The sequence below is a fragment of the Galleria mellonella genome, unplaced genomic scaffold (assembly GCF_026898425.1).
Source record: "Galleria mellonella isolate WM207_F2 unplaced genomic scaffold, CSIRO_AGI_GalMel_v1 utg377, whole genome shotgun sequence".
In the NCBI taxonomy this organism is placed as follows: domain Eukaryota; kingdom Metazoa; phylum Arthropoda; class Insecta; order Lepidoptera; family Pyralidae; genus Galleria; species Galleria mellonella.
The window spans coordinates 657,675-683,270 of NW_026442089.1; the positions used below are offsets into that span (position 1 = coordinate 657,675).

The 25,596-nt window shown below is 37.1% G+C and overlaps 1 protein-coding gene across 1 annotated transcript in view; it reads left to right on the plus strand.

Moving 5' to 3' along the window:
* Positions 1–25,596, plus strand: part of LOC128201243 (uncharacterized) — a 104,630-nt gene that overhangs the window by 56,167 nt on the left and 22,867 nt on the right. Inside the window, exons 2-5 of the mRNA XM_052897627.1 lie at positions 19,245–19,431; positions 21,276–21,435; positions 24,099–24,138; positions 24,629–24,726. Of these exons, the coding sequence (XP_052753587.1) occupies positions 19,312–19,431; positions 21,276–21,435; positions 24,099–24,138; positions 24,629–24,638 (330 nt within the window). The 5' untranslated portion in view covers positions 19,245–19,311 and the 3' untranslated portion in view covers positions 24,639–24,726. The remainder of the gene's footprint in view (positions 1–19,244; positions 19,432–21,275; positions 21,436–24,098; positions 24,139–24,628; positions 24,727–25,596) is intronic.

Below are 25,596 nucleotides of genomic sequence, written 5' to 3' on the forward strand. Positions count from 1 at the left end.
AATTTTAATTTCATCAATTTAATTAAATTCTAATTAAATGTTATATTGTATGCATGTGAATGAGTTGCACTTTTAATTATTATAAAAAAAAAGAAAAAAAAAAAAACCATATCTATCTCCTTTACTCGTCATTCAAACATTAAATTCATTTCTTTCTCTCGTAAGCCCCATGTTTGAAATACCTGAACTAATAAAAGCCAATAATTACCACTCCCCCGTCCTTAAATTTGTTAATTACAGTCATTTCTCTGCCGTTATGATGTATTTTCCTTCTATTATAATTTTAAGAAGTGGGAAATTACTCTCTATTGCTTTCGACATAAGATACATAATGTTGGGAGACATTACGACTATGTAGTTTTTAGGGACGACAAGTCTTCGAGTATATCGAAATTATGTATTTAACAAGTTTGAGGCGTTGTCAAATGAAAGTAAGTTACAGGAATTAGAAATTGTCTTCGTTAAAGAATGTTAGAATTATTACTATAAATGATTGACTAATAAATGAATCTTCACGAAAAGAGCATATTCCTTTTTAAAAGGCCGGCAGCACACCTGCAATGCCTTTAGTGTTGTCGGTGATCATGGGCGGCGGTAGTCACTTACCACCAGGTGAACCGTATGCTCGTTTGCCCCCTGTGTTGTAAAAAAAACGTGTTTGAAATACTAACATAAATAACATAACTAGTGGGGGACTTTGAACAAAAATCGTTTGCTTGGGTAAGTATCTCTGTTTCATTCGTGTTTCAACTGTGAAGCAGTTGTGTTTGCATGGCTGTGTTTCGGTTTGAAGGGTAGGATATGGTAGTGGAATTACAGAGTACAGAGGAATAACACCTGAGTCCTCAGGAATGGTAACGCATAGGGGGTATCATGGGCGAAACAGTATACTCTGTTATGTCCATGATACTGCTCATGTCTATAGGCGACGGTTACCACTTTCCATCAGGTGGTCCGTCAGCTTGTTTGCTAAGTTGTAAAAAAATAAAATTAAATAAATTTATTTTTTAACCTATCATTATAGGATTTGTTATACATATAGTATATGGGTTAGGAAAGAACATTAGCTAGGTTCTTTTTATTCCACTTAATAAACATATTATAATTACCCGAACACTTATGCAATTATGACTAAACAAACAAATTTAGCTCTACAAATAAATAAAAGTCTTAATTCGTGACATAATTTATACTGACAGAATTTTAATATACAGTGTAAATAAACAGTAATCAAAATGGCAACATTTTTCTCAGATACCCACATGTTAAATTAAACATGTTTGAATTTAGAATACGACATCATGTGTCTACATGTAGATTTTACTTTACAACATACAGTACTTTTACTTTATAAAGAAAAATGACGTATACTAACTTCACAAAATTAATATAGTAGTAAACTCTATCTATTGAAAAATAATTATTATGTTCAATTCAGAAATGACAGTGAAATTGCGTAAATTGCCTTAAAAAAGGCATTACTGATAAAATGAGACTTTTTTCCTTTTGAGACATTTGAAAACTGTAGTCATTAATTTCAATCAATGTATTTATTCAATCAACTACTAACTTATATGTATTAAATATAAACTTTCTCATATACACTATGGCCATATGTTACCTCGTTAAGTTATTGCGGGCGGGACCCATAGGCATTAAGGGAAAAGTTTCAGCCCCCATTACACTGTTAAGTACTTTATTATATTTATAAATAGGCATTTTTACGAAGTAAATGTAGTACTTAGGGAGCTTAGTCCTTTTGGAATATTCAGAATATAGGACTTTTGCCCGCGGCTTCGTTCATGTTTGGTATTTGATTACTTGTTGTATAAAATTTTATGTGTCTAACTTCTAAATTGGCGAGATTTTATACAAGTTTTAACTCTCGTTTACTCTCTTAGAGGTTGTATTTTTAAAACACCTTTATTATTGTTCACTTATATAAACAGTTTATCTGCAAATTTTCAATGTTAGGTTCAGGACAGTTAGTAAAAAAAAATTACAAAATTCATTACTGAACACACACATACTTTCTTATAAACGATACGTTTCGCAGACACAGTAGATTGAATTATTTATTTTTAGAATGCTTGCTCACAGATCAATTTCATTCGCAACAAACAATTTTTGCTCTACGTAGAAAAACGGTAATAAATAAATATCGAAAATCGAAAAAAAGTCGACTTCAATCGTCACAAAATTAATGGGTTTTAAACAACTAAGGGTTTACTTACGTAACCCTATTGATTGTCATAATAATTACTAAAATTGAACCAATCTTATTAAAAAACAGATAAAATTCATACGTACTAGGACATTTTTCTTTTGGAATAGCATAAAAGTCAAAATATCAAGTGCTTTTTGGTTAGTTCTATTCGTTTTTACTTCCTATTTTTTTATCTTAATTATCAACTATTTTTATTTCTTTAAATCTAAAATTTAATATAAACTACATCAGATAAAAAACTGATACACAGCACATCACGAGATGCGCTTTAAAGTATAGGATATTGCTGTAAAATTGAATTTCACTGCCATATCTTCTTACCTTTCAAACCGAAACATCCACGCTAACACGCCTGCTTGGCATCAAAAACACTAATAGGACTCATGAAGACGACTTTTATGCATAGTTTTAGTAAAATATCAATCTATTATCTAAACTAATAATAAAAAAGACTTGATTTTTTGTTTGTAATGAATAAACTCAAAAAATACTACTACATAGTCTATATTATATAGAAAAAAGTGCAAAGCCGTGACGGGTCACTAGTTACATACAAAGAGGCCTTAAAATATATTTGCCCTATTTTTTTTTGTCAGAACATAAAAAGCTGAACGGAATATTAAATAGTAAAGCAATTAAATAACTCGGAACAGTGCTCCATCATTGTTTCACGAACTTCTCAATTATTGTACTGAAACCAGCCGTGCATTAAAACAGAAAGTAATGGGATATTCTCTAGATAAATAGAAGTTGCCTTGGTATAAGACAATAAGTCAAAATTTATATGACATTCATAAATAGGCTGAAGTAAAGAAACTATTTAGACTTGTTTAATATTCTTTTTATCTGACAACCAAATGGTAGTCTGGAGGGTCTCGTTTCGTCCACTTTTTTTTCATTTTGTGACCGATTACATCATCAATTCTCTGTAATTCTTTTCTTTTTATTAACACCTTTAGACTTAGTTTTTATTTCAATATAACATTCTCTTGGATATACGATATTTAAAATTTAGATTCAAAATTATTTATTCATGCTTCACATTACTGTACTGTATGTATTGTGGAAACTGATGACTGAACTAAGAAAACCTACCAGAGGGAGACTTTGTACAAAAGTCGATTGCTTGGGTACCTCTGTCAGATTCGTGTTTCAACCGTGAAGCAGTTGTGTTTGCATGGCTGTGTTTCAGTTTGAAGGGTGGGATATTGCGTGAATTTACTGGGTACAGAGGAATAACACCTGAGTCCTTAGGAATGGCAACGTATGGGGAGTATCATGGAGGAAACAGTATACTCTGTTATGTCCATAGTACTGCTAATGTCTATAGGCGACGGTTACCACTTTCCATCAGGTAGGCCGTCAGCTTGTTTGCCATTCTAAGTTGTATAAAAAAAACCTGTGATTACATCATCATTTCTGTATGTTTTTCTTTTTATTAACCTCCTTAGACTTTCTTTTTATTTGAATATAACATTCTCTTAAGTATACGATATAATCAGAACTTATTAAATAAATATAACTGATTTTCTATTGTTAATATTAATTTAACATTTTTATATATACCTATTTTATTGTCATCAGACTGAGGCAGAGGTTCATATTGTATTTGTTTCTATTATTTATATTCAATGTTGGTCATATGTAAAGACCTTTACCCCAACTTGGTCTCATCTTAAATCTAAAACCATTGGAGCTTCCATTCTTCTTTCAGGTAACTGGTTGTTGCTCAGCGTAATCTACATGTAGACACATGTTTCGGTATTCTAAATTTGTTTGTCATTCAATGTATCTATAAAATATCTCGTTGGTTCTCAGTATATTCTGCGACGATTGAGGTAGCTATTTTTTTGAAAGGCAAAATATACAAATTCCTTTTGTAGTCTTTTTATTATAAAAATCATCTACTAAGGTATGACTGGTCTAGATTTATATTTCATATATTTCCGTTAGTATGTTATGCCATCCTTATCCTGAAGTAGCTATGGGCTGGTCACATAACTCGAAGAACCGACAATCGACGGGGAAGAAAGGTTTTTGAGTGGCGACCGCGTATAAGCAAACGCAGTGTAGGACGACCCCCCACTAGATGGAGTGACGACCTGAAATGCATTGCAAGAAGTCAGTGAATGCAGGTGGCTCAGAACTGTTCTTTATGGTAGTCTATGGGAGATGGACTTATGTCCAGCAGTGGAGGAAAAATGGTTGAAAAGATGATGATGTTATGCCATATCTTCACTAACTATGATAGTTACTAGAAATACTAATACGTAGTAATTATTTTCTTTACTATACTTATTCTCTACTGAGTCCTCAGGAATGGCAACGCATGGGGGGTATCATGGGCGAAACAGTATACTCTGTTATATCCATGATACTGCTCATGTCTACAGGCGACGGTTACCACTGTCCATCAGGTAGGCCGTCAGCTTGTTTGCCATTCTAAGTTGTATAAAAAAAAGAATTCTACAGTCAAGATATTTTAGTAATATAAGTATTATATACAATTAGATCATCCTTACTAATCCTTACTAATATTATAGATGTAAAAGTTTGTTTGTTTGTTACTTTATTATACCTTAACGACTTAACAAATCACTCTCATCATCACATCAGCCTTTAACTGTCCACTGCTGAACATAAGCCTCCCCCTTGAGGGGTTTTGCCAGTAATTGTCACGCTTGGCAAGCGGGTTGGCAACCGCAGTTAGGCTTTGGAGATGTTTTAAGAGGAAAATAAAATATAATAAATTTATTGACAATATTATAAATGGGAAAATTTAGTTTCTATCACAAAAAAAAATTAAATTAATGATCAGTCTTATTCATGATCCGTACCCGACCCAAAGGTTTAATGAGAAAATAAAAAAAAAAATTGGTCTTTGACCCAAACGGAAACGGATTTGAAAGCAAATATATGCAGATATAATTTGTATAAAATTTAAGATATTTTTTATCTTAATTTATGTGGACAAAGCCGGGCAACGAATCTAGTAATAAATAAACTAAGTAGATCCAACTTAGAAGAGGGCAGAAAATTTATTAAATGAATACAATAATTCAGACTTCAACTTAAACATTTAATACATTTTAACATTTATAATATCAATAGGTTATATTTAGCAAATCCCACGCTCGGGGAATTTGTCAAGAACTTATTCCCTTTCATACCTGCTGATATTTTTCGTAAAATTCAATGTAGCTTTTTTTTCTTTTATACAACTTAGAATGGCAAACAAGCTGACGGACTACCTGATGGAAAGTGGTAACCGTCGCCTATAGACATGAGCAGTACCATGGACATAACAGAGTATACTGTTTCGCTCATGATACCCCCCATGCGTTGTCATTCCCGAGGACTCAGGTGTTATTCCTCTGTACTCAGTAAATTCACGCCATATCCCACCCTTCAAATCGAAACACAGCCATGCAAACACAACTGCTTCACGGTTGAAACACGAATGAGACAGAGGTACCCAAGCAATCGACTTTTGTACAAAGTCTCCCTCTGGTAGAATGGTTTCCAGGGGGAACCACGTGGAGATCGACCTGACAGGGTATATTGTTAGTAATGGGGCAATTTGACCGGATTGCTAACACTCCCTTTCTGCCCAAAATTAGATGTAAATCAAAATGTTCAAGTCTAATTGAGTAACAAACATCCATACATCATTACAAGCATTCAAATGTAAAATATGAGTGGGACAGTAAGGACTCGTAGCGTCGCTATCAGAATGCGTATAGTTTGTTTGTATCTATTATTTCCCTCCATTCTGAATTCTTTATGGGCGAACTGACAAAACTCCGGCTATTTGTCATGAAGTCATTTAAAATTGCAGTAACTGGGACGCAGTGTGGAATAAATGTTATATTTGGAAAATTAGCACTCCCCGGTTATTCTTTTTTAGTGACGTATAAAATGACAAATTTCTCTACACGTCTGTAGTTTTTGTGATAAATTTCCCGTTATTTTGAATCTGCATTGATAATTTTTTTTCAATCTGTAGGATTTACTCTCGTCTCAGTTTTTTTATACAACTTAGAATGGCAAACAAGCTGACGGCCCATCTGATGAAAAGTTGTAACCGTCGCCTATAGACATGAGCAGTAAATTCATAGAGTACAGAGGAATAACACCTGATTCCTCAGGAATGGCAACGCATAGGCGGTATCATGGGCGTAACAGTATACTCTGTTATGTCCATGGTATTGCTCATGTCTATAGGCGACGGTTACCACTTTCCATCAGGTGAGCCATCAGCTTGTTCGCCATTCTAAATTGCATAAAAAACATAAGATTTGCAAAATGGGCCTAAAAATTTAAATATATCGTTTAAACAAGCTAATTAAGAACTTTCGCAAATTCGTTTAAAAATAGATCTTTTGAGTGGGAGTTTAAAGTTACATTTTAATTCGTTCAGTTAAGCGTCGACTATTATACGCGAAGTTATTAAAAGTTTAAATAAATTGATACTATATTTGAACGGTATTTATGTATCTATATATATATATATATATATATATATATATATATATATGTAGAGTTATCATAATTGTGTATCGGGTACGAGCACCTATTTACTAGCTGTAACGTCATGGCCCCGGTTCATTATGTACTCTGAGCGTACCCGGTGTGGGCGTGTTTCATTTATAACAGGCTTATCTGAAATATTAGAAATTTGTATTGCCTATACTATAGTTTTGATGTGGGTTTACTTGCATTTTGATTAAATATAACGAGATACAAGTAGATTTTACTCCACCAAAACAGAGACTTTAAATTCTAAGTTATTCATAAACATTTTACCAGCCGGTAACAGTCCAATGCTGAATATAGGTTTTCTCCTAGATTTTTGCCACTAGCTGCCACGCTTGGCAAGTGAGTTGGCAACCGCAGTTAATGTTTGGTAATTTTTTCATGCAACTTACAATGGCAAACAAGCTGACGGCCCACCTGATGGAAAGTGGTAACCATCGCCTATAGACATGAGCAGTACCATGGACATAACAGAGTATACTGTTTCGCCCATGATACCTTAAACGCGTTGCCATTCCTGAGGACTCAGGTGTTATTTCTCTGTACCCTGTAAATTGACTGCCATATCCCACCCTTCAAACCGAAACACAACCATGCAAACAATTGTTTCACGGTAGAAACACGAATGGGACAGAGGTGGCCAAGCAAACGACTTTTGTACAAAGTCTCCCTCTGGTGATGTTTTAAAAGAAACACTGCTGCTCATTCCTTGAATATTAAATCCCTTAATCGCCCCTCACGACACCCACGGGAAAGGGAGGTGTGGTCCATTCTATGCCGGGACCACACGGCAATTCCATCAGTATGATAAATAATAAAAAGTATATTAAGGTTTCTTCAGACTCACCCCTAGTGTTGTAGGCGTCCATAGGCTACAGTGACCGTTTACCATCAGACGGGCTGTATGCTTGTTTGCCAACTTTGTGGTATAAAAAAAAAAACTGTGCATCAAATTTTTTTAACAACACTACTTAAATCTTGATAGAAATACAAACAGACGTCAGCAGTGTGTATTAATATGAGTACCCAAATAAATGTCGCCCACGATTGATGGCAGTAGGATATAAAGATCAATGGAAGCGACACGGGCGTAGTTCATATAAACAGATGAAAATAGATCGGTAACCCCGTCTGCGCAATAGCGCAGGTACCAATAGGTACACGGTGGCGAGATACTAATGAGGGTTGAAGTCAGTCTAGTTGGCATATCGTCACGAATTCACCATGATGACTTCTAAGAGGACCATGTGGTGGTCGATCAGACACGGTATTTTAGTATCAATCGAAACGGCTCAGGCGTAGTTTTTTTTGGAATTACAAACGAAAAATCAAATCTTTTTTCTTAATACAATGTTAGATTACATTCAAGGAAAGTAAAAAGTAAAATAATTAGTTTTAATGCAAATTAATATTATATAGAAAAGAAAACAGGTAGGTTTTTTTTTATAACACAGAAGGTAAACGAGCATGCATCTCACTTGATGATAAGTGACTACCGCCGCCCATGATTACCCACAACACCAAAGGCGTTGCAGGTGCGCTGCCGGCCTTTTAAAAAGGAATATGCTCTTTCCTTGAAGGTTATAATGTCGTATCGGTTCGGAAATACTGCTGCTTAAGTTTGAAAGATACTAGTAAATTTAAATATATATATATATATATATATATATATATATATATATATATATATATATATATATATATATATATATATATATATATATATAATTTATAAGTGACATATAACTAGACGTAGGCATCGATGGTTCCTTGTCGATTAGCCATCTCAATGACTTTAAATATTACACCATCCAGTACAGTTTTATATCTTTGTATTCTGGGAAATTCGCTTAGCTTTATGTACAATTTAAGGGCCGTAAAGGAATCTTTGGGTATAAATTGAGAGTTTAGGTCGAAATCCAGTCAGTAGCAACTTCGGAACTCGCCGAGAAGGTAGCAGTCGCCTAGTAGTAGTTGGTCCCCGGTGTACGTACTTTAGTGGGGGTAGTCAGATATTAAATTAGATATCTACAATAATATACAGTGTCTACCATTATTTAAAACAAATTGGATTTCATGTAAGTTACTGAATTATTTTATTGTTAATGACATATTAGCTTACGACCTGTGAGGTCTAAGTTATTTAACACATCGCCTTATCTTATGGTTGCGAGTTCGATTCCCGTATAATACAGTCAATGTATTTATAACTGTTTTTTTTATGCAACTTTAAATGGCAAACAAGCTGACGGGCCACCTGATGGTAAGTGGTAACCATCGTCTATAGACATGAGCAGTACCATGGACATAACAGAGTATTCTGTGTCGCCCGTGGTACTTTCTATTTAGTTTCTAGTAGTTATTCTATTTTCTAATATGTATATATTTAACTAAAATTTTTTTTAAAGTATTTTTGTCTCTTGTTTAATATCCATAATACAAGGTTTGTTTAGTTTGGACCTAGATGGCGCTGTATTTTTTATTCAGTGGTAATTTTTTTTATTAAAATTATTTTAATAAATATTCTCACGAATATATAATGAAATTGAAATGATTAATAATTCTTCTAGGAGAATGTTCCTGTAAAACTTCTTTTACCAGAGGGAGACTTTGTATAAAAATCGTTTGCTTCGGTACCTCTCTCCCATTCGTGTTTCTACTGTGAAGCAGTTGTGTTTGCATGCCTGTGTTTCGGTTTGAAGGGTGAGACATGGCAGTGAATTTACAGGGTATAGAGGAATAATACCCGAGTCCTCAGGAAAGGCAATGCATGGGGAGTATCATTGGCGAAACAATATACTCTGTTATGTCCATGGTATTGCTCATGTCTATAGGCGACGGTTACCACTTACCATTAGGTGGGCCGGTAACTTCTATGCATATTCTAAGTTGTATAAAAAAAATCTGCGGAAGGGATTGTCTGTAACGGGGGCATCCACTCCCATTATAAGCCTATTATTAGGTTGACCTCCACACAGTTTCCTTTAAAACTCATCATGGTTAATTATTAATAAATAAGTCAGGTTGGGCCAACTGACCTTTCATCCTCACCTATCATCCCTCACTTGTGTCCCACCAGCGTATACCGATATCGCAGGCCGGGTTACCATTCCATTTTAATACTATTAAAAACAGAGAGGGAAAGGGATTGTTAGTAATGGAGTTTGACAGCCCTATTGCTAGCAATATGCCTTATTAGATCAACCTCCACGTGGTACCCCCTGGAAACCATCGTGAACAATTCTTGTTGAATTCGTCACGATGGGCTAACTGACCTGCTTCATCCTCATCTATCATCCTTCACGGGTGGGGCTACCAATACATTATCATCCATTAAAAAAAAAAAAAACTATTAAAAACAATAGAGAAACTTAACATTTCCCTTAAAAGAAAACATGTCATTGTCCTTAATCGATAAATGTATGTAAATTATAATGCATGTGAATTCTTTAATGATAAAATTTGACAAAACGAATATTCATTTATATTTATCAACATCATTGTGACATCGTTCTTTTGTTCTTGCCTGACAATTATTATTTATGTAAATGTATTTAAAATTGTAATGTGATGACGATTAATGGTATAAAATGGGCATGATGTACAACGTGAACTATCTGTGTAACTACATATTGTTGTATGGCGTACAGGCTAAACATGTCGAACGTTATTATATTGTCAAACTCCCGCATGTATTTATTTATACGCATGTTTTACAAATAAATGAAATCTTGAATCTTGAATCAAGATGTCGGAAGAAATCAAATCAACTGAGAGCGTTCATCGAAAACGCTGAAATGTAACAAAATAATGTATGTCTGATGCAGTCGTTCCTCTTTATCGTCGTTTCGCTTCTTTTTTTTCTCTTCGGGGCATTTGTGTGGTGACATTCTGTCTACATAATCTAAAACTTGACCAATCGAATTATAGAATCGATTATTTTAATTTAATTAATTAATTTAACTTCAAACTGTTTATAATTACTTCTCTCCGAGGGGGAAAGGGATTGTTAGTAATGGAGTTTGACAGCCCCATTGTTAGCAATATGCCTTATTAGATCTACTTCCACGTGGTTCCTGTTGGAAACTATCGTGAACAATTCTTGTTGAATTCGTCACGATGGGCTAGCTGACCTACTTCATCGTCACCTATCATCCTTCACTGGTGCCCCGCCGGTGTATACCGATAGCGCGGGTGGGGTTACCATTCCATTATCATCCATTAAAAAAAAAATTACTCTCCATCCGTGGGTTGCCTGGAAGAAATCGCTTTTAGCGATAAGGTCACCCATTTGTTTTCTCACTGTGATTATTTCTTGTAATTTGTTTGTAATGTAATCTTTTGGAGGAAACAATAAAGAATATCTATCTATCTATCTGTCTTTATTAAGACTATAAATAAATCATCGATGGCATTCTATATTGTACAGATTGGTTTTCACAAACATTTTGATGTATAAAAAAAATTATACAAATTATGTAAAAGAGGGATACAATAATCATATCAGGCTTTGACTGTCCACAGCTGAACATAAGACTTCCCCTTGGGGACTTTACCAGTAGTTGCCACGCTTGGCGGGCGGATTGGCAACCGCAGTCAGGCTTTTTTCTATTTTAATGGATGACAATGGAATGGTAACCCCGTCTGCGCTATCGGTATACGCTGGCGGGGCACCAGTGAGGGATGATAGGTGAAGATGAAGCAGGTCAGTTAGCCCGTAACTAATCTAACAATAATATCACAAAGGTTTCCAGGGGGAACCATGAGGAGGTCGACGGGACAAGGTATATTGTTAGCATTTGGCTATTAATCCTTATTAGTCAGGCTTTGGAGATGTTTTAGAGCAGGGGTTCCCAAACTTATTTTGTCAACTGCCCACTTTGAGAATAAATTATTTTATAACAAAAATCCACAGCTCTTTAATACTAACTTACATGCTAAGTCTCTTATAAATATAGCCAATAACGGATTTTAATTATATAAACGAAAATTATAATTCTAAAGCAAGGTAGAGAGTGGGTGTATGTAAGTAATATATGTGTATGTATGAATAAACCCGATTATCCGGATTTTCGATTATACGGTATACGCCTGGTTATATTTGGTTATACTGTACTTGGTCTATCTTAAATTTCATCATGATATAATATGTAGTAACAATATAGTAACAGTACCATATATTAATTGCTTGGGTACCTCTGTCCCATTCGTGTTTCAACCGTGAAGCAGTTGTGTTTGCATGGCTGTGTTTCGGTTTGAAGGGTGGGATATGGCGTGAATTTACTGGGTACAGAGGAATAACACCTGAGTCCTCAGGAATGGCAACGCATGAGAGGTATCATGGGCGAAACAGTATACTCTGTTATGTCTATGGTACTGCTCATGTCTATAGGCGACGGTTACCACTTTCCATCAGGTGGGCCGTCAGCTTGTTTGCCATTCTAAGTTGTATAAAAAAAAAAACCATATATTAATAGTAAATTCACCGCCTACTTAATTATCTGGTTGACTGGTAGAGAATGCCATTAGGTGTTAAGTCCGCCACCATACGTATTCTTACTTATACTAGCCGATGCCTCCGACTTTGTCCGCGTGGTATTTGTTATTCCTGTTTAGTATGTATCGACGTATTTACCTACTTATTTATTAAGTCCGGGAATACCGGACCAAAATTAATAAACGATGTGTCGTTCTCACTCTTTGCTTTAGGTCTTTACTTAAGTAGATTGTGTACTAAGCTGTATAAGTTACTATACTTTTTTTAACAATCCTTAATTTTCCGTGATAATTGTGCATTAAAGTTTAAATGAATGAATAAAATGTTTTATTAAACCGTTGCGGTGCCAAGAAGTAACAAACAAACACCTTCACAATTAAAATATAAGTAAAGATTTACAGCAATAAAATATGTATAAATATGTTCTTTCCTATAGTATAATTGCCTCTATTAATACGACTACATCGATTAGTTATCCTAAAGTCACAAAACAAAGTACAAATTAACTAAAGTTTAATACCTTACTTATCAAGCTTTAATTATAATTGAACACTTCAAAGGAAACTATTAAATTGTTTATAAAAGGAACAAACAAAGACACGTGTAAATTATGATATTACAGCACTAAACACAGTTACCATTATTATTAATTGTAGCTTGTTTTTTTGTACCACTAAAGTGGCAAACAAGCATATGGCCTACCTGATGGTAAGCGGTTACCGTAGCCTATGAACGCCTTCAATACCAGGGGTATTACGCGCGCGTTGCCGACCCTGAAGAAACCTCTTTACCCCCTTTTTGAAAACTTCATTTTTTTTATATACTTTTTTTTACAACTTTGAATGGCAGAACTTGCTGACGGCCCACCTGATGGAAAGTGATAACCGTCGCCTACAGACATGAGCAGTATTATGTACATAACAGAGTATACTGCTTCGCCCACGATACCCCCCATGCGTTGTCATTCCTGAGGACTCAGATGTTATTCATCTGTACCCTGTAAATTCACGCCATATCCCACCCTTCAAACCGAAACACAGCCATGCAAACACAGTTGCTTCACGGTTTAAACACGAATGGGACAGAGGTACCCAAGCAATCGACATTTGTACAAAGTCTCCCTCTGGTAAAGTATATTATTATAACAGGCCTTTAATAGTGCTCGATTTAGCATATTTCCGAGTGCGTCTGCAAATCTTGAGTGTAAACATGTTGAAACTTTAATCGGGACGCGTCCGACGACCGGCGGGACGTTATGACCGAATCAATAAAGAACTTTTCAATTACGCTAATGAACGATTGATAGGTTTGGCCCAGTTCTCGTGACCGTTAAATTTGGTACGGACGCAAATATCGAAGGGTTGCAAACGGTGAAGCATTTAAAATATATGTGGATTATTTTCAAAAGTGATAAAAATGTGTTTGACAATCAATATAACAAACATATGAAGATTGTCGCATTAAAACATAGCGATGGAAGCAATAGATAAAATTAATATAAAAAAAACCGCTATAAGTATGCTAAATTGTGCTATAATATATCTCAGTTAGGGATTGTTAATAATGGAGACTAAGGGCCCCATTGCTATATATCCAACCGGGTCGATCTCCACGTGGTCCTTCTTGGATACCTTCTAGCAACATCTACCAACAGATCTGTCTTTTTATCGTCACCTATCATCCCTCACTGGTGCCCTGCCATTAGCGCAAGCGGGGTTACCATTCCATCATCATCCATTAAAAAAAAAGAAAAAAAAATCATCTCAGTTACTTGAGATAATCAATTTGGAGACAGTATGTTAGCAGCTGTCTAGTATTAATTATAATAATAACAATATACTTTATTATTCAGACTATAATATTGGGTGGGACAGGTTATCAATGTAAGAGCGTTATGACCGCTCATTTACTAACATAGGTTAAGTCAATTTGTAACTAACAAAATGGGCCTTATGTAGTCTGATTAAATAAATATTATTATTATTATTTTTTAAATTTCACTAAAATTCTCATCTCCCCTCTTAAGGAGAGGAGATGGCAACTAACCCCCGGCAGAAGCACAGTCGGCCGGGGTTCAGGGCCCCAGGGAGAGAAACCGGCGTACAATGCGGGCAGAATCTAAGAGCACCGCTTTCTGCATCTTTCCCGGGAGTGAGCCGCCTCGGAATGCCAACCGTCTGAGATGTTGTTCCAGACTGGTTGGGATAAGACCGTTCACCGACATAACGATTGGGATGATTTCGGTAGATGTCACCCCCCACATTTCGGTCACCTCGTGAGCCAGGTCGAGATATTTTCTCTTCTTCTCGGTTTCGGCTTTCACGAGGTTCTCGTCATGCGGTATGGTGACATCCACCAAAAACACCCTCGAGAGTGCCCGATCCATCACCACGATATCAGGTTTGTTCGCAAGAACGGTCCTGTCCGTGATGATGGATCGGTCCCAGTAGAGCCTTACGCTGTCGCTTTCGAGGACCGGCTGGGGCTCGTACTTATAGTACGGCAACCTCTCATTCGCGAGGCCGTACTTCAGAGCTAGCTCTTGATGGAGTATTTTGGCTACCTGGTTGTGTCTGTGCAAGTACTCAGTGTTGGCAAGAGCTGAACAACCCGAAAGCACATGTCTGAGTGACTCTCCGGGATGGCGACATGCCCGACAGATGTCCTCAGTGCCATCCTTCAGAATGTGCTTTCGGTAATTGTTCGTCTTAACCACCTGATCCTGTATTGCACAGACAAAACCCTCGGTCTCTCCGAAGAGATCACCGAACTGTAGCCAGTGCACGGAGGTCTTCGTGTTTACGTACGGCCCGTGAAGGGCTTTGAAGAACCTTCCGTGCAACTCCTTCTCTTTCCATACGGCCTCCCGCTGAGAGGTACTTAAAACTTCGGGTTTTCGCCAGTCCTCTTTAGCCAGAGAAAGAGGGGTGAATCCTTTGTCACATTCTATGACCTCTCTATGCAAAGCCTCGTCTATTTTCTCCAGAAAATATGTCCTGAGGCTGTCAACCTCGCGGTTGTGCATGGTCTTAACACTTAACAAGCCTCGACCACCAGCCTTCCGCGGGATATACAGCCTCATGACTGACGATTTCGGGTGATGCTTATTATTATTATTATTATGTGTTCCATTTTGTTAGTAACAATTTTCTTACAAATTATGTTAGTAGAAAAGAAAAGCAATTTAATTAAAGCAGTTCGCTCAGATGTGAGCCAGCCGACTACATCAGCATCTGAATGAAATGCTCAATTTCTAATATTTTATTTACTACATTACTCTCATATGGAATCGCACTACATAAATATAGTACAACTTGTCACACATGTACCTTTTAGGCATTGCTGTGGGAGCGAGAGAGATAGACATCCTATCAGAACAGGACTTGAGATTTTCATCAGTAAGAAACTCTTTTACTTGATAATAGGCCTTACTTTGTAGTTTCTTTTTAATAATCTAACAGATTTATCTAATTTATTTTAGTTAGTTTAGGGTTCCGTACCTCCAAAGGAAAAAGCGGAACCCTTTCAGGATCACTCTGATGTCCATCTGTCTTTCAAGACAATTTTTCTTAGGAACGCGTGGAGGTATCAAGTTGATATTAATATCATATACTCAGGGTTGCGATCTCTTAAAGCAGTGAAAAAATCAAGCTTCTAAATCGACGCGATCAAAAAATAAGGCCGTTTATGTTCCATTTATATCACATATTTTGACATTGGCAAAAGGAATCGAAACCTATAAGGTACTTCCCGATGATCTAGAATTATGAAATTTGGCAAGAAGCAATGTCATGTAGCAAAAATAAAGGGAAAAAATTCAAAAACTGTAAATAAAAAAAAAACCGTAATATATCACAAAAAAATTAATGATTTTCTACGGAACCTTCGTTGCGCGAGTCTGACTCGCCCTTGACCGGCTTTTTTTTTATATATGACGGTAGTTTACTATAAATTAATACTGACATTGAATAAGGGCCGGAACTACGTAGTACTAAATTGTATTTTGAATTGACCAAGTTGTTTTTATAACGCGATTCGTAGCGACAAGGCATGCTACCTGGAGTGGTATTCGAATTTGGATATTTTGTGATAAATTTGCTAATTTCCATTGTTTTTTATTAATTCAGATCCCTTAATACATATAGTTTTTTTTTTTCATTTTAAAAACTAGTAACTTTTTTTTAATCTCCAATACTTCTCGTAATCTGCAGCTTTTTTATTATGCAACTTAGAATGGCAAACAATGTGACGGCCCACCTGAGGGAAAGTGGTAACCGTCGCCTATAGACATGAGCAGTATCATGGACATAACAGAGTATACTGTTTCACCCATGATACCCCCATGCGTTGCCATTCCTGAGGACTCAGGTGTTATTCCTCTGCACCCAGCAAATTCACTGCCATATCCCACCCTTCAAACCGAAATACAGCCATGCACACATAACTGCTTTACGATAGAAACACGAATGGAACAGAGGTGCCCAAGCAAACGACTTTTGTACAAAGTCTCCCTCTGGTAAATAATTTATCATAGTTTCCATAAATGTTCTCGTTACTCCCGTCTCCCATAAAACATGGAATATGCAGCGCGATAGTCTAAAAGTTCATAATACTCGTATTTGTGGTGCGAACCCCCGTTATCGTCGCTATAACAACCCTTTAACATCCCATCGCCAGGCATTGGCCTTCCCCATAAGAGGGGCTGCATTAGCATACTATTATCACGTTAGCCGGACACGTCAATATTACGATTATTTCAGAGTTTTCCTTCTGTTGCTTCTATGTATGTATGTTTTATTTTATTCTCCTAGTTTCTTATGTTTTTTTTTATACAACTTAGAATGGCAAACAAGCTGACGGTCCACCTGATGGAAAGTGGTAACGGTCGCCTATAGACATGAACGTATGGACATAACAAAGTATACTGTCTCGCCCATGATACCCCCCATGCGTTGCCATTCCTGAGGACTCAGGTGTTATTCCTCTGTACCCAGTAAATTCACGACATATCCCACCCTTAAAACCGAAATACAGCCATGCAAACACATCTGCTTCACGGTTGAAACACGAATGGGACAGAGGTACCCAAGCAATCGATTTTTGTACAAAGTCTCCATCTGGTAAATGTTATGACATCTTAAGAATGAAAGTAAATACGCATCATCATCACTTTCACCATTTTGTCACTTTACCCCTTGGGGGGTTTTGCCAGTAGTGCTACGCTTGGCAGGCGGACTGTCAACCGCAGTCAGGATTTAGAGATGTTTTAAAAGGGACGCTACTGTCCAACCTTCACCCTCCTTTAGTTGGCTCTTACAATACCTATGGGATAGGAAGGGGTGGCCTATTCTATGCTGGGACCACGCGGCCATGAATATTGTTTAAAACAAAATATGCATGTAAAAGCTTCATGTTACTTAGCGAGCTATGATGTGTTTGCTCGGAGTTTCGTTGCGTGTCAGAATCCAAAATGAGGATACTCGCAGAAGAATCAAAGTGACCGACATAGCGTGAAGTATCTATCTATCTATCCTATTTAAGAGCTGCGCTCTTGTCGGTGGAGCTCTTGCGATTTTCAGCGAGTCTCTTCACCTTTTAAAACGACACGACACTAACTCCTTCCTGGATCTGCCTGATGTAACTAAACTGGGGAGAAAGGGGTTGTTAGCAATGGAGTTTGATAGCCCCATTGCTAGAAACATGCCCTATTAGGTCGATCTCCACGTGGTTCCCCTTGGAAACCATCGTGAACAATTCTTGTTGAATTTGTCACGATGGGCTAACTGACCTGCCTCATTCTCACCTATCATCCTTCACTGGTGCCCCGCCGGTGTATACCGATAGCGCGGGTGGGGTTGCCATTCCATTATCACCCATTGTAATGTAACTAAACTGCAAGTTAAAATGGCAATGGGGTCATAAAGCTTGAAAAACCGACAACCGATGGGGAAGAAAGGCTCTTGAGTGGCGAACTCGTATGGGCAAACGCAGTGTTTTACTTTAGCATGAATAGATTTTTTTTTATTGCTAACTGTGTACATACATGTAGCAGTAACAATTGCTTTGGACTTGATATTAGTAAAAACAATTTAAGAGCAGAACATGCTTATCCTTCGGGCTATGTCGTTTACAATAGGTGAACGTAAAATTTAAAACCTTTTTTTTAACTATTGGAGTTAACAAAAATTAACGTAAAAGAAAGAGACAAAATAATTTAATAGCTAAAAAATGTTTACGTTTTGACGTTTTTATGAATTAATTTATAGCCTTATTCATTACATTTTTCTTAATAAAATCGAATGAAAAGTAGTTCCAATACAATGCTTCGGAATACTTCGGAATTTCATTGTAAATTTTAACGTCCATTCCCACAAAAGATCTGTTTAGTTTTTCTGAGCGATTCTTTTGAGTAGCCAGCTTATATTTATGTCTAGTATTAAGATTATGAATAAGTAATATTCAAGAATTTAAGTTCATTATTTATTATTATGATTTATGACCATATATGTTACGCAGGGAGACTTTGTACAAAAGTCGATTGCTTGGCTACCTCTGTGCCCATTCGTGTTTCAACCGTGATGTAGTTGTGTTTGCATGGCTGTGTTTCAGTTTGAAGGATGGGATATGGCGTGAATTTACTGGGTACAGAGGAATAGCACCTGAGTCCTGAGGAATGGCAACCCATGGGGGGTATCATGGGCGTAACAGTATACTCTGTTATATCCATGGTACTGCTTATGTCTATAGGCGACGGTTACCACTTTCCATCAGGTGGGCCGTCAGCTTGTTTGCCATTCAAAGTTGTATAATAAAAAAGAACAATAGGTGAGGATGAAAGCAGGTCAGTTGACATAGTGACCAATTGAACAAGAATTAACCAATATGGTTTCCAGAGGGAACCTAGATATTTTTTAATAATCTATCTATCTATTTGATAAGTTTTTTTTTTCTATTGAAATGTAACGTTATTTGTGTGTGCCGCAGGCGCGGAAATGTCGCGTTGGCGCGTGTCCGATGGCGCCGGGTGAGCGCGCGTGTCGGCTAGGCGCCCATGCGCGCCTGGCTCCTCGTGTGTGCGGCGCTCGCGCTCGCGCCGTGCCGAGCGACCGCCGCGCACCCACAGGCAGACACAGCGCGCCTCGAGCGCATCAAGTCGCAGATACTCGCCAAGGTGAACAGGCCCTTATGGCCATACTCTCTTTTTATAGGATGGTCACTCCGCCTGCGCTATCAGCGCTGCGATACAGCGCGCCTCGAGCGCTACAAGTCGCAGATATTTGCCAAGGTGAACAGGCCCTTATGGCCATACTCTCTTTTTATAGCATTGTCACTTCACCTGCGCTATTAGAACTGTGATACAGCGCGCCTCGAGCGCATCAAGTCGCAGATACTCGCCAAGGTGAACAGGCCCTTGTAGGCATACTCTCTTTTTATAGGATGGTCACTCCGCCTGCGCTATCAGCGCTGCGATACAGCGCGCCTTGAGCGCTACAAGTCGCAGATATTTGCCAAGGTGAACAGGCCCTTATGGCCATACTCTCTTTTTATAGCATTGTCACTTCACCTGCGCTATTAGAACTGTGATACAGCGCGCCTCGAGCGCATCAAGTCGCAGATACTCGCCAAGGTGAACAGGCCCTTGTAGGCATACTCTCTTTTTATAGGATGGTCACTCCGCCTGCGCTATCAGCGCTGCGATACAGCGCGCCTCGAGCGCTACAAGTCGCAGATATTTGCCAAGGTGAACAGGCCCTTATGGCCATACTCTCTTTTTATAGCATTGTCACTTCACCTGCGCTATTAGAACTGTGATACAGCGCGCCTCGAGCGCATCAAGTCGCAGATACTCGCCAAGGTGAACAGGCCCTTGTAGGCATACTCTCTTTTTATAGGATGGTCACTCCGCCTGCGCTATCAGCGCTGCGATACAGCGCGCCTTGAGCGCTACAAGTCGCAGATATTTGCCAAGGTGAACAGGCCCTTATGGCCATACTCTCTTTTTATAAGATGGTGACTACGGCGCTATCGTTACGCGCTGGCAGGGTACCAGTGACACTTTATCAAGAAATAACTACGAAGTGATGGCGATAGACTCTCACCCTGCCCTGGTTTCTAATGATTTTTTCTTAGATTATACAGATAGAGCATCGAGACTCAAAAACGGGTCAACTTTTTATTGGCTAATTGTCAATTTTTATTATATTTATATTTATATTATATTTTAATGGGTGACAATGGAATGGAAACCTCGCCGGCGCTATCGGTATCCACTGGCGGAGTACCAGAGGGAGACTTTGTACAAAAGTCGATTGCTTGGATACCTCTGTCCTATTCGTGTTTCTACCGTGAAGCAGTTATGTTTGCGTGGCTGTGTTTCGGTTTGAAGGGTGGGATATGGCGTGAATTTACAGGGTACAGGGAAATAACATCTGAGTCCTCAGGAATGGCAACGCATGGGGGGTATCATGGGCGTAACAGTATAGTCTGTTATGTCCATGGCACTGCTCATGTCTATAGGCAACAGTTACCACTTTCCATCAGGTGGGCCGTCAGCTTGTTTGCCATTCTAAGTTGTAAAAAATAAAAGAACAATAGATGAGGATGAAAGCAGGTCAGTTAACATAGTGACCAATTGGACAAGAATTAACCAATATGGTTTCCGGAGGGAACCGGGTGGAGGTCGACCTGATAGGATATATTGACAATTGGGCTGGAGACATGATTACTAACAATCCCTTCCCCCCCAATAAAGATGTAGGGTCAATACCCAGGATTGGGGGGAAGAGAGTGTTAGTAATGCGGACTATCAGTCCCATTGCCAGCAAAATACCCTATAAAGTCGACCTTCGCGTGCCCTACCCCCGCCCTTGGAAACCATCGTGCTGAATTCCTGGTGTATTAATCACGATGGGCTAACTGACCTGCCTTTTCATTCTCACCTGTCCTCCCTCACTGGTGACTCGCCAGTGTATAGCGTCATTGACGATGGCTTAATCATGTAATGTCCTATTCCAGCTGGGTCTCTCGTCGCGGCCGACGCCGCAGGGCGCGCCGCCACACGACGTGGTGCGCCAGATCTTGGCGCGCGCCGCTGACCCCCAGCCTCGGGCGCGGCCCGACCCCCACCACGACACCGAGCACGCTATGAGGGAGATCATAGCGATAGCACATAGAGGTTTATTTCGTTTCACTTTCATAATGTACTATGCGACCCGCCTCAGTAACGTACGGGTTAAACTATCTATATCAGAGCTGTCCAAAGCACGGGCCGCGGGCTGCATGCGACCCGCTTCTTTCTTCATTTAGCACAAATGAAAAAAAAAAGATTTTTTTATCAAACAAAAAAGAACACTTTCTCTTCAGATTTTATGTTTTGTATTGACCTTTAATCTATTCATACAAAATTTAATTAGTTATTATATTATGTATAAAAATATTCTCTCCAATCAAAAACGAAATAAAAAAATTTAAAGTGTGTATTGTGTCCCGCATATAATAAGGTTCCGTAGCTATTATGTTCGGAAATATATTATATTATGAAATTTATTGGTGAAAAATAAATAAATAGAAGAATAAATTATTTTTTTGTGTAATAACGATATGGTTGGGTATCTCTGTCCTATTCGTGTTTCAACCGTGAAGTAGTAGTGTTTGCATGGCTGTGTTTCGGTTTGAAGGGTGGGATATGGCGTGAATTTACTGGGTACAGAGGAATAATCAGAAGACGAATAAATAAGAAATAATCACAGTGAGAAAACAATAGGCGAAGTTATCGCTAAGAGCGATCTCTTGCAGGCAACCTTTGGATGGAGAGGAGTAATTATAAACAGTTTGACCGGAGGCACGATGATAATACTATTATTTCTAATATACATTATAGTAAAGTCGGTTAATAGTGATCGTTTGCGGGATTTAATGTCTACAATATTATGTCTGAGTAGACATTGTCTGCCGGCGGCCCATACAGCCTACTATGCCAATTTACGTATCAATGCTTAAAACGCACCGCTGTCTGTCTGGTCGTTGTCTGACCCATTTTTGACGGGATGGATGTTTTTGGCAACATTTGTAATAATCACACGTCATTTACATATTGTATACACAATTGTCTGGACGCTACATTATTTTCACATATAGATATATTATAATAATCTGAACAGAATACGTAAATACATTGTTACAACAAGAAAGCTTTTTTTTTTTTAAATTGATGATAATGAAATGGTAACCCCACCCGCGCTATCGGTATACACCGGCGGGGCACCAGTGAAGGATGATAGGTGAGGATGAAGCAGGTCAGTTAGCCCATCGTGACGAATTCAACAAGAATTGTTCACGATGGTTTCCAGGGGGAACCACGTGGAGGTCGACCTAATAAGGTATATTGCTAGCAATGGGATTCTCAGTCTCCATTACTAACAATCCCTTTCCCCCCTACTCACATATGTATTTTACGACGGGCTGTCAAATTCCATTGATAACAATCCTTTTCCCCCTGGATATGAAAGTTAGGTTTCTTTTTTTTCTAATATGAATCGGTTTTATATTTTTTTTTATTATACCACTGAGGTGGCAAACAAGCATACGGCCCACTTGATGGTAAGTGGTTACCGTAGCCTATGAACGCCTGTAATAACAGAGGTATTACGCGCGCGTTGCCGACCCTGAAGAAACCTCTTTACCCCCCTTTTGATTTTTTTTCGCAATTAATATACGTATTTTTTATAAAAACATAATGCTTATTAATATTTGAATAAAAGCTTAAATTATTAGATAGATAAATAGAGTCTTTATTACCACTAATAATAGTTAAAAAAAACAACAATAAAAAAGAGAAAAAAAACAATTAATTTTGCTGGTTGCTGGAGCCGCCTCAGCTGTTGCTATATATGCACACCTCCAGCGAGATGTACCTATACAGCGCTGATTTTCAGGCGCATCTTTATCTCCTTTAACTTTAGCATGCGTGCAGGTCGCCAATACCCATTAACTAAGCACCCATTGTATTGTATTGTAAAATCTTTATTGTACATAACTCAGATTAAAACTGGTAAATGATTTAATATACAATAGCGGACTTATCCCATAAAGGGATTTCTTACAGTCAACCTTTGAGAAGCTGAAAGAAAACTGTAGAATGTATAAGGGTATAACCGTACAATATACCCATATGTAAAGTTTTCTAATAATTAGTGTCTATACATATAAAATGTTTTATAAAAACATAAATAATATGAGAAAATGTTCAAATAAAGTTACGGAACCTTATTAAAGCGTGCCTCACTCACACATACACATATGTCCTCTAAACATTGTGAAGAAAATAAAAAAAAAATTACCTTTTTTTTTCATTTATTTTTTATTATATTTAAAGACATTTTGATTATCTGTTAATTTTGTGAATATTTTATAATTTTTTTTATTTATTTATTTAATTATTAATTTTATGTTATAATTATTTTATTTTTTTGTTTAAACGATACCTTTCGAATTATTGGCTGGTAATTCATCTGGTATCTATTATTGTTATTTTTTTATTTATAAAACTTTAATATCAACTATTTTAAATATTTTTTTTTTAATATTACGTGACATACTCTCTCATAATACTTTTTTTTTTTCAAATACCTACATTTACCAACTAATTATGTCTGCTACTTAGATTTTGAATAGAAAATGGACTCTGATGTAGATATATTTTTCAAAAAATATTATAGTTGAAAACTCTTTAAGTGATTGAAATGACCCATCTGAATTTTAAACATAAAATTATGTATATGTTTTATCATGGTATATTTAAGGATGTGTCCAATAATTTTCTTACAAGTTTGATTCCAGAAAATAGGTACATTGGAACATATGCTGGCGATGAAATAATGTAAGTACAGTGGCATTACTGAAACAGCAATATTATTGTTAGATTACATAATTATATTTTATACAAATACATATGATTTTTTACTAAATCACTATTAATAGACAGTCAATGGATTGATAAATGTTAATATTTTATTTTATATATATATATATATATATATATATATATATATATATATATATATATATATATATATATATATATATATATATGTATATATATATATTTTTTTTTGATGTGTGAAAATGGTATGGTAACTCCGCCAGCGCTAACGGGCTACGCTGGCGGAGCACCAGTGAAGGATGATAGATGAGAATGAAAACAGGCCAGTTAGCCCATCATGATGAATTCATCAGGAATTAACCATGATAGTTTCCAGGGAGAACCGCGAGGAGGTCGACCTGGTTGGGGTATATTGCTAGCAATAGGATTCTCAGTCTTCATTACTAACAATCCCTTTCATTCATGTATTATTTATGTATATTTTCAGGTCTATTTGAGAAGACGGCGCATTCAAAAATATGGGATTCAATTCACTTCTGTCAAACTGAATCTTTGGGAACAAGATTTCGGGCGGATTAATACAAGGTATGTTCTTTATGAAGCTTATTATATATATTTATATATATATATATATATATATATATATATATATCCGGATCATATCCATATACATGAGGGGATGATTGGTAACCCGCCCACGCAATCCTTCCGATTGCGTGGGCGGGGAAATGATAGGTGAGAATGAATGCAGGTCAGTTGGCCCACCATGATGGATTCGACAAGAATTACCTGTGTTGGTTTCCAGAGAGAACCGACGTTAGAGGGTATATTGCTAGCAATGGGGCTATTAGATCCTATTACTAACAGTCCCTTTCCCCCCCACATGTGAAGGGTTAAATGAGCTTAAAATGTACCAAAAACGATGGCTACAGTGTATTTTTCAAGCGACTTTAAAAAAGATTCTCAATTTGTATTTTTTTATATTTAACTAGCGGCCCGTCCCGGCTTCGCACGGATGGGCATTTATACAAAATTTTAAAAAGTAATTAATGTGACATAATGATAATAGTTGGACATATAGTATTGCGAAGTTTTTTGTAGTTATTGATATTTTCTTCAATATTTTAAAACATACTTTTGTTCTATCACCAATAGTTTCCGCAGCGCACGCGACGAAAGATATTTTATAGCATATTTTTTACACCTTGAGTTACGTTACTAAAGTTTTAGTAAGGATCCCTAATCTTTTCTAGCAATAAATATATATGTTACTCAGGGTGAATGTAGCTTTCTAATGGTGAAAGAATTTTTGAAATTAGCAAAGTAGTTTTTGAGTTTATTCATTACAAACATACATACACGCAAAAATACAAATCTTTGCTCTTTATAATATTAGAGTAGATGTAAATACTTTATAATTCCGTCAGTTGTAAACCGATTTGGGGAATTCTTTTT